This window comes from Lepidochelys olivacea (genome assembly GCF_965140295.1).
Source record: "Lepidochelys olivacea isolate rLepOli2 genome assembly, chromosome: 22".
In the NCBI taxonomy this organism is placed as follows: domain Eukaryota; kingdom Metazoa; phylum Chordata; order Testudines; family Cheloniidae; genus Lepidochelys; species Lepidochelys olivacea.
In genome coordinates, this window is record NC_140432.1 from 13,344,594 (window position 1) to 13,354,334 (window position 9,741).

At 48.1% G+C, this 9,741-nt stretch overlaps 1 protein-coding gene across 1 annotated transcript; it reads left to right on the forward strand.

The window, feature by feature from the left end:
* Nucleotides 1-5,280: 5,280 nt before the first annotated feature.
* BSX (brain specific homeobox) lies at nucleotides 5,281-8,974 on the forward strand (the record flags this gene model as incomplete). Its single annotated transcript, XM_084612018.1, has 3 exons — nucleotides 5,281-5,542; nucleotides 7,980-8,176; nucleotides 8,578-8,974. The coding sequence occupies 3 exons, from the start codon at nucleotides 5,281-5,283 to the stop codon at nucleotides 8,824-8,826; spliced, it is 708 nt and encodes a 235-aa protein (XP_084468144.1). The 3' UTR covers nucleotides 8,827-8,974.
* Between the last annotated feature and the right edge of the window lie 767 nt (nucleotides 8,975-9,741).

A 9,741-nucleotide genomic window follows, 5' to 3' on the forward strand; every position in this document is an offset into this window, starting at 1 on the left:
CCTCAGCTGAACGAGGGTTGGTGCCCTTTAGACATCTTCTGCAATTAGGGTTGTGTCTGGGTCTTTGTAATATTGAGTTAAGGTACACCTCGGAAAGTGAAGTTTGCTATTCATTTTACCCTTCATTTTTGAGTGTATTAATTACTTAAAGGCAAGGAGGGACTTGCATCTGAGGCTACCTTCCCCCTTCCTGCACAATACAGAGGTAGATAAGTGTCTATATGTGGAATTATACAGAAATCAGCCAAATACATCCCTGATGTAATCCTACTAAAATCAACCCAGTACAATCAATGTACTTATACCAGCGATGAACCTGGCCCAATATTTTAAATCACAATTATATTTCTAATCTCTGGAAAGGAAGAGTCCCTTATCTTTAAGAGCAGAAATGCAGCTGCCTTGTGGTGCACAGAACCACTTGCATTTCCAAATATGAATTACACTTCTTCTCATTGCAAGGCCTACACCAATCACTGACAGAGGGAATGTTTTCTGCTATTAAATCTGTGCGAGAAATGGCTGCAGCTTCCAATTGGCTCCATATATAAACATATATAATTATAACAAAAGTCTCTGGGTTTAAACCCTTTAGTGCTGCAGAAATTGCTTCATTTTATTGGCTGAAAAAGGCCAAAACTCAGCTCTGCAGTAGTCTGAAAGGTGTCTCAAGTCCTGTGATAATCATATTTTGAAGACATACAGACATTGAAAGTGGCAGGCTGAGATGATCTGTTCATTTGGAAAGGGATTTTCAGCCTTCTCCAATGTGGAAGAGAGGGGCAGGGTAGCTCCAAGAGAAAATATCGATCACCCCATATAATCTGAGTCCTCAGAAGTGCTGAGTCCTGTCACAACTCCAACAGGCTTTCAGGGCCTCTAAAAAATCAAACCCAGAGGAGGCATAAAATAAGACAACTCTGCTTTTATGGGCCTGATCCGGCAGTATATTTTTTGCCTACAGAAAAGATCCGGTCCTCATAGCAATCTTTAATCTGCTTTTTCTGGCAAGCGTGCATACCTTTCCCTCATTCAGATTTAATTCAAGTCCTTCACAGACCGTGAGCACAGAACAGGAAGGGTTATGAACCGCAGGCCCTATTAGATGCCATGGCGGGTTTATTTGTCAGTTCGCATCTGAGGTCTCCTCAAGAAGATGTTTTTCAAAACTGCAGAGGAAATCGGTTTCCTTTGGAAGCATGGTGGAAGGGCTGGTTCTCTGTCATATGCCATCATCTTCCCTCTCTTTTTGTATAGCCGCATTCCAGTGAAACATAGGTACCAAGCAGTAACGCAAAGCCTCGGCTCTCCCAAGGCTTTGCGTAGTTTGTTGCAAAACATCACATGAAATGCGATGCGGGAAACCTCACCCCAAGGCGGGATTGGGCACAGTGGGTGGCAGGAGACATCTCTTTATAGACCCAAACTGCCTCTTGCGTGTAAGAAGACCGCTGGTCACACCCAGCGCTCCTTGGATGAACAGCGAGAGCAGGCAGTGAGAGGTCCTTAGTTCCTCTGGCTCTAGGACAAGCTAGGACATAAGGGAAAGAGGGACCAGACAGAAGTTATGAATGTGTGTTGATTCGCATCTTCAGGTGCCGTCTGACTCTTAGCGGTGGATGTTTAACTTGCAATCAAGCTGCCTCCCCTGTACGTACTTTTCCAGGGTCAGAAAACCTGCAGGACCATATAATTATTTTGTGGCTTAGAATTTGTTAGTTTCTACATAGAGGAACGTTCCGCCGTGCAGAGCTTAGAGAGGAAAGGGAAAAGAGATGAGCTTTAAAGATGGGTCGAACGGAGGAAAGGACCGAGGGAGAAGAGAGATGGGGGGAAAAAATTTTCACCCAGCGGTGGCAGTCAGATTCTAGGGAATAACCTCTAGAGTGGAGGGGAGTCCAGACCTGTGGACTACAGGGTAAAACAAATCGGAAGCATATGCACTGCATCTTGGACAGCAAGAAGCAGAGACCCCATTTAGAGCCCATCTTTCCCTCCGGACAGTAGTGCTGGGTTCAAATGGAAAACACTTCTAGCTGCCCCCAAATCTCAATTTGTAGCGGGAAAGCGTCCAGTGCCCCACTTTTGACGCCAAAAAAAGCAAGGCAAAATGCTTAATTTAAGAAAGCAACTTCCTTATACGCTCTTGAAAAATGCTACGGGGGGGGGGGGGGTCTTCGCCTTCCCTTAACTTTATTTTCCAACCTTTGCATAGCCATTGAATTACTGCAGTTTATTCCGCTCCTTGGCTGCTCTGGGTAATAAGAGTTTTTCTTTGCAATCTTCCAGAGGCTAAATTAATAAATTGCATCACTACTCCCCCCCCCACGACTCTACCCCCATTTTGTCTTTTAAATAAGGGGGGAGCGAATGTTTCATGCTCTGAATGGAACCAGCTATCTGACATTACTATTAAGCTGTTGATTTAGTCCTGGGGCTGCAGCCCCGGCTGGCAGAAGTAACATTTCTTTAATCTTTGAATCTTCTTTAAAAAGAAATATCGCTGATGGCTAAAGCAGGCGCGCAAGCACTGCCCAAGAAGTAATTTCATTTGATGAAATGGCTAGTCAAGCAGCTTACGTCTCCCTGGCTGCGCTGCCTCCATTAACAAGTTGGGCATTAGACCCGTTTCATCACTATTAATTCATTTGCTTTCCCATTTGCTCCTAAGAGAAAGTTGTTAGCTTGTTGTGTTTTTAAAGCGCCGTCCAAAATCCTGAGTTGATGCAGAAATTGGCCTTTCATGGGAGGATCCCAGAGCAGATTCTTTCTGGGGAAGAGAAGAATCCTGCTCAGAAAGGGCTAAGAGAAACTTACCAGAGTCAATTTCTGGTGACCGGAATAGAAAAAGTGTACGCTAAAGTAACCCGGACCTCTTTGTAATCAGGGATAGGTATATCCCAACAGCTAAACAAATATCGCCACAAACTAGGCAAACACGCACATACCCGGACAGAGTTTATTATTTATTTATGCTTTTAAATACAAGAACCCTTGCTTGGACAGCTTTTTATTCTGTCTATAAATGTATGTATGTACATACACACATTGTGTAAACAGTATAGAGATGTTGGCGCATGTTATGTGCACACCTTCTTATAATATTTGTGTGTATATGTTCTATGCACATATCTTCCATATCTAGTTAGACTACTTTGTGTGTATAAAGAGGTTTCCAAAGAAGGCTTTCCTAATAAATAAACCCAGATAAACGTTTGGCGGTGGCAGTGGAAGTCCAAGGGCAAAGGGTAAAATAGTTTGTACCTTGGGGCAGTTTTAAGCTAAGCTGGTAAAAGTAAGCTTAGGAGGTTTTCATGCAGGTCCCCACATCTGTACCCTAGGGTTCAGAGTGGGGAAGGAACCTTGACATACACTCAAAATAAGTGTTGGGTGGAGCTAATCTAATCTAATCTAATCTATCTATCGAAATAGAATGTTTATATTTGTAAATAGAGTTTGATAAAGGAGTGCAAGATTTGGCCCAAAATAAACCAAAGCGATGCAGGAGGCATAACATGTCATTTAAAACTGTCTGTTTAAAAACTAACGTCAACATTCTGGCTCGCTCTCTGAAAGATACAATTAGAATCAAGCGGATGGTGTTTCTGCATGAGGCCTCGCTACACGTGCATGTAAAAGTAACATTGGGAAACTCCTGTGCTCCAGTTCCAGGTTCATTAAAACATGCTTGCCATTTCTATTCTTTCAAAGGTTTCTCCATCTATTTGCCATTTACCAGCTCATACATATGGAAGACATGGCTCTCACTTCCTGGAGAACTATACTTTGAGGGCTAATTGATTCTGGTAATTAATTTGTTCTACTTTCTGGCCCCGCTGGAAATGCAGTCCCTGTGCCCGAGGATTAGCACTCGCCTTCCTAACATCTTTCCCCTAATTATCTAATAGCATGGGCTGCGAGAATTCTGCCTCTATTAAAACACTTTTACTATTAACACTAGTGATTGGAATTGTGATGACAACTCGATTTCAACAAATTAGAGCTGAAAATCAGGAGATGAAGGCGAAGTGCCTTCTTCTCATTTCCCTGAGTTTAACATCAATAATTAGAGCAATTTTCCGAGATGCGAGCCCAAATTATCTCGGCTATGAGGTGGTGTATCACCCTAATTTTAGCAAATTGACTCCGGAGAAATGAATACTACAGATTAGAAAAAAAAAGGCAAACAGAAGGGGGGAAAATTGGAACAAACCTCGCAATGGGATAATAGCCGGGAATGGCAGGGATGCGGCTGTAGATAGGAAATGGTATCGGAGGAACACGGACAACGCTGGAAAAGTAAAATATAAGTAGAAGTGGTTGGAAAAGCGCAGCAAAAATGACGGGCAAGGCCACCAAAAATTATTTTGTCCCCTTTGAGTCAAATGTTGAAATGTGGAAACATTTCAACCAGCTCTAAAAAGTCATTCACGCAGAATGAAGACTTGTTGCTTTGACATAAACTAAAGCATCTACACGTGGAAATATTCCTTCTACTCAGCTTCTTGCGCTCTCTCCTCCCTGGCGGTACATGAATGTACTCCGTTGACCCCAAGCAACCCTTTAAAGTTAACTCCGGCTTACACCAGAGCTGAGGATCTGGCCCTTTTCTTTCCATATGGAACAACCCGAGTGTTGGTTTGTATTGAGGCGGGGATCAGAGGCCCCCATCTGGGCTCATGGCAGCATGTGTTAGGCGCTGTATGCTCAAGCATATCCCTCCTGTTGCATCTGCACCCGCATAGGGATGCAGAGCCAGGGGAAAGTGCCTGCCTATATTCAATAAGCCAGTGCTGGCGGGCTGCAGACATTTGTCTGACCCTGAAGCATCTACATGTTTGAAGGGGACCCCCTCTCTCTGTGGTTGGGACCCTGGGGCTCGGTCTGCTTCAGAATCTCCATCAGCGCGGAGCACGTTTTCCATGCCCCCTTCTTGCATAACTAACTATCCCCCATGGCCTCGCACCAGCCTTGTTAACGGCCCTTTAATGGACCGATTCAGGACCTTGGCCAGCGCCCCCTTCCTTTCAACCTCTCCATTAATTTGGGCGACACTGGGAAATGAAAAACCCTTTTCCCTCCGCCCTGCTGGTGCGCGATTGGCTCGCGGCGGAGCCCCCTCTCTCCACAAATCTCCTCCAAGCCGCCCGGAGCCACCTTGATCTTCTCTTCTGGCGCTTGCGGTCTGCGGGTCTTCAGCCGGCGGGGCTGGAATCGGAGGCCACCCCCCCGCCCCCCGCGCAGCCCCTTCCTCCAGCGCGGTCCCCTCCGGCTGGGGACATGGACCTCCACTTTACCGCGCCCGCGCACCCCGTCTCCGCGCCAAGGCCCACCTCCTTCTTCATCGAAGACATTTTACTCCACAAGCCGAAGTCCTCGAGAGAGGTCCCGGCGGAGCACTTCTCCAGCCCCTTAGCCTCCAGGGTGCCGCTCCTGGACTATGGGTACCCTCTGATGCCCACCCCCACCCTCCTGGCGCCCCATCCGCACCATGCGCTCCACAGGCCGGAGCATGGCCACCCCTACTTCTTAGCCGCCTCGGGTAAGTTGGGTGCCCCATTCGCCTTGTGTTTGTTTCGGCCTCAGAAGGAGCGGGGTACTGTGCTGGCAGGCGAGCCCAGCCTTAGAGCCCGGCACTGCAGACCGGGGGGATTCCATCTCCTAGCAAGGGACACGCTCCATCCTTCAAGGAATGGCACCTGTTATACATCAAGGCAGATTTTACACGCCTGCCGATGCTACAGGTTGGGGGAATCGTTATAATAACAATCCGACTCCGCTAGTTTGTTTTATTCCGTGGCCTGGATCAAGGGCGTCAGCGGATTTAGCCGGTGCCCGCACATGCAGGGGTCTCTTGAATACCATAGCAAAGATAACGGGCGTGTCACATTTCTTCTCCTGCTGTCAGAGACTGGTGTCTAACCTCCCTCTCTCTGAACAGAAATCACAGTTTGCTTACTCACTTTTCGAGAGAATCTTTTCTTAGGGTCCAAATGTTCTGTGCTCTAAAAAATAAGCCAGCAGAAATCCTATCGAAGCTGCATTCACAGGTCAGTGTATCCATCACTGACCTACTTTTAGAGCATGCATCTTCAAAAGAGCGGAAACTCTGTTAGTTTCGTTCCTGGGGGGGGGGGGGGGAGAAGCTCAACAACCTCGATTTCCAAGTTATTAAAAATGATTTTGCACCTTTTTATTTCCGATCAATGCATCCGATCACTTACTATTTAGTACCAAAAAGTTCAGAGGAATTTATCTGCGTAGCTGTCTGGGGTAAAATTCCTGACTTCTTCGGCTTCGTACGCGAAAAGATTGTCTGGCCTTTAAAAAAAGTTAATTTGTGTTCCGACTGTCCTTTCCCGCATCCAGTCAATCAGTGAGTCCCTTCCTTCCGATCTTCGCGGCACAGGTGGTAAATATTTGTCTGTGCCTCCCAGGAAGCTGGTAGTGAATTTCGATTTTCAAAAATGTGCCCGATTAAACTGTGCGCAGAGCAAGAAGATCAATCCAGTACAGAATTACAGAGACTAGGGAGAACAAACGGAACCAATTGTCTAATAAAATAAAATAAACACCCTTACCTTTGGCTATAAAAGAAAGTGGACCCTTCGAAGTATTTAACAGAGCGGCTGATGAATAAATCACAAAGAAATCGCATGATCAAATGAAAAGCGAGGGCTGGATTTATTATTCGCTACCATCAATAGAAATAATTTGAACGGAAACGCGTGTCGGGTTCGGAATAGAGATACCGAGAAACTAAATCCGGTGTGCGAATCCTCCCCACCTCGGAAATCAGCCCGCTACTCTTTTCTTTTTAACCGAGTTTGAGTATGTTGCTTTCCCACTGTTATACATGGGGTGGGGAGAGTGAGGAGGGCAGAGAGAGAACCGACCCTCGTGATATAGTGTTGCAAAGCGATGGGTTTCATAGATCTATACCTCAACATATCATCCCGCGCTGGTTTTCTAAAATAAGGGCGGGGGAGGATTAAATTCACAGGTTAAAGAAATAGACACACCTAATACACTCGTGTAATCTGATTACATACACACGTCTCTGTGTTTGTAAGTGTGTAATATACAATTACACACCCAAAATGAGGGTGCCCATGTTTGTGTAACTGTGTGTATATGTTTAAAATTATTCTGTGTGTGTTTATGGGTGTATAGACACACAATTACACACGTTTGTGTAATTATATATTACATACACTCACGTTTTATGTGTGCATTTATGTTTGTATAATTCGAGTACATTTCTACACAGGTGGGTGTATATATAATATTGTTTAAGTAATAATTGTCTTTATTCTAGACCCCGGAATTGCAACCAGAACAAAATTCCACTTGTTGCACAATTTGTAAATACCCACCGTGTTCATGTCAGCTTACTTTAGAAAAAAATCTTTGACTGGTGTGTGTGTGTGTGTGTGTGTGTGTGTGTGTGTGTGTGTAAAAAGAATACACACACACACGTTCTACTTAACATTTCTCCGGCTGAGCTATGTCTGTGGAATGAGTTAATGCCAAGGGGCTGCCCAGGAGAACAACTGTGCCAAATTCCAAGCCGCCTCCTGGTGCATTCTTTGTGCGCGGCAGGGAGATGCCAGCCTGGGACCGACTGTGCCCCTCACCCCAAGAAGAAACCGGTGCGAACAGAACGTAGGGTGGATTCGGGAGTCGCCTGGCCCCTGGGGAGACGAGCCACGTTGACTCACCTAGGTGCGGGCTCTGCCACCCCAGGGACTCCTCCCGGGCCACACGCACGAGGCTGAGCGGTGCGGGGCAGCGGCCGCGGCGCTCCCACCCCTCACCCTGCAGCGTGCACTGTCCACACCAGGTGGGTGGGGAAGGGCAGGGGGTGGGGAGCTCCTTTCCCTCCAGGCTGGGCTGGGGAAGGGGGAGAGGACCCCGGCTCCCCAGCCTCGGTCCCCGCCCCGTCCCACGGCCTCTCTCCCCTGTGCCCCCCGCTGCAGGCATGCCCGTGCCCGCCCTCTTCCAGCACCACCCGCACGCCGAGCTGCCCGGCAAGCATTGCCGCCGCCGCAAGGCCCGCACCGTCTTCTCCGACTCGCAGCTCTCCGGCCTGGAGAAGAGGTTCGAGATGCAGCGGTACCTGTCCACCCCGGAGCGCGTGGAGCTGGCCGCCGCCCTCAGCCTCTCCGAGACGCAGGTACCCAGCCACGGAGGCTCCCGTGCAACACCCGGGGGATGGAGAGACCCCCCACCCGGGAAGGGACACTGGGGCTTGCCCCCGGCTCTGCGCCCCAGCCCCAGGCGTCTCCGCGACCTCCCGGTTCCCTGCAGTGGCCTAAGGAGCTGGGGAGAGGCCCGCGGGGAAGCAGGCAGCAGCTGCCACCCCCGTGGTGCCCTCCGCGGGGACATCCTGGGATGAGGGGCCTCAGTCTGAGGCCGGGCAGCATGGAAATGACATGCCAGGCACGGGGTGGAGTTACCACGTGTGAAGCTGGGGCGCATGCTACCGCCATGCGTGCTCATGCCATGCGCTGGGGAGAAGGTGCCCCCTGGGGAGCTGGGGCACACGCGAAATTGTTCCTCCCCTTTCTCTCACAGGTAAAAACGTGGTTCCAGAACAGAAGAATGAAGCACAAAAAGCAACTGAGGAAAACCCAAGACGACCCAAAGAACCCCAGCGGGGAGGAGTGCCTGGAACAGGGCTCCAGCGAGCCTGAAGTGACCGACAAAGCCAGCTCGGACCTCCGCAAGGCCAGCCAGCAACCCGCGTTCCTGCTGGAGGAGAACGAAGATGAGGTGGACATCGTTGAGGATGGGGACATTTGCGCCACCCCGCATCTGATATAGACATGCTCTTTCCCCTCCCCACAAGGCGAAGGGCCCGGGGGACTGGAGGCACCTGATCTTCTGGGTTTGCCTGCGGAGTGCTAAGAGCCATGTCTCCTCGGCCCAATAACCAAGGCAGGTGTGTCTGACCCGTCGCTTAAAAAGCTTGTCCCAGGCCCCAGCAGTCCCCAATAGGCCCGGCTAGTGCTGGAGCCAGAGAATATTTTAAGGTCACGTTTGAACGGATCTGTTTGGACAGTCTGGGAAAGAAACGCATCGGATTCGATGTAAACATAATTATAGAGCGAGCAGTCCGGTTTATATCATGGGTTGCGGGTAGAATCTGCCCGGCTTGGTTATTTCTAATTCAGCTCACGCTTGTTAACTTCTGTCGACTTTTGAGTCCCTTTGAGCTAGCACAACTAAGCATGGGAGGTTGATCGTGTTTAAGCACGACTTAAAAACAACCGAGATAGCTAGCTAACACGAACCTCTCAGCGTAGACAAGGACAACAAAGTCAGCTAGTCACGGCTAAACTCGATTGTTTTGGAGGTGTTTTTAAACACGATCACATTCTCTAATGTGGACCAAAGTATAACCAGCCTTCTGTTATTTGGCAGATAGTTTGTGTGTCCCGCAAACATGTTGTATAAATAGCAGGTACTTCTAATTTCGTTCAAAGCCAAGTGCAAATTTGACATTTGCTTTGAAAACTGAATAAAAAGATAGCAAAATCACCTCCCTATATTCCAATTTTCCGGTCTCTTTCGAAATGCATGGATAACATTTATCCGTAGGCAAAGCTTTCCCTAGTTTAACATCAAACTTATATCCGGTATATTATTTTAGTACGCTGGTGTTGAGAGTTAAAAATCAGGGCTACGTCGACTCGAGTGAGACAGAAGCTCGCTTAGTCACAAAGCAATGACAATGAA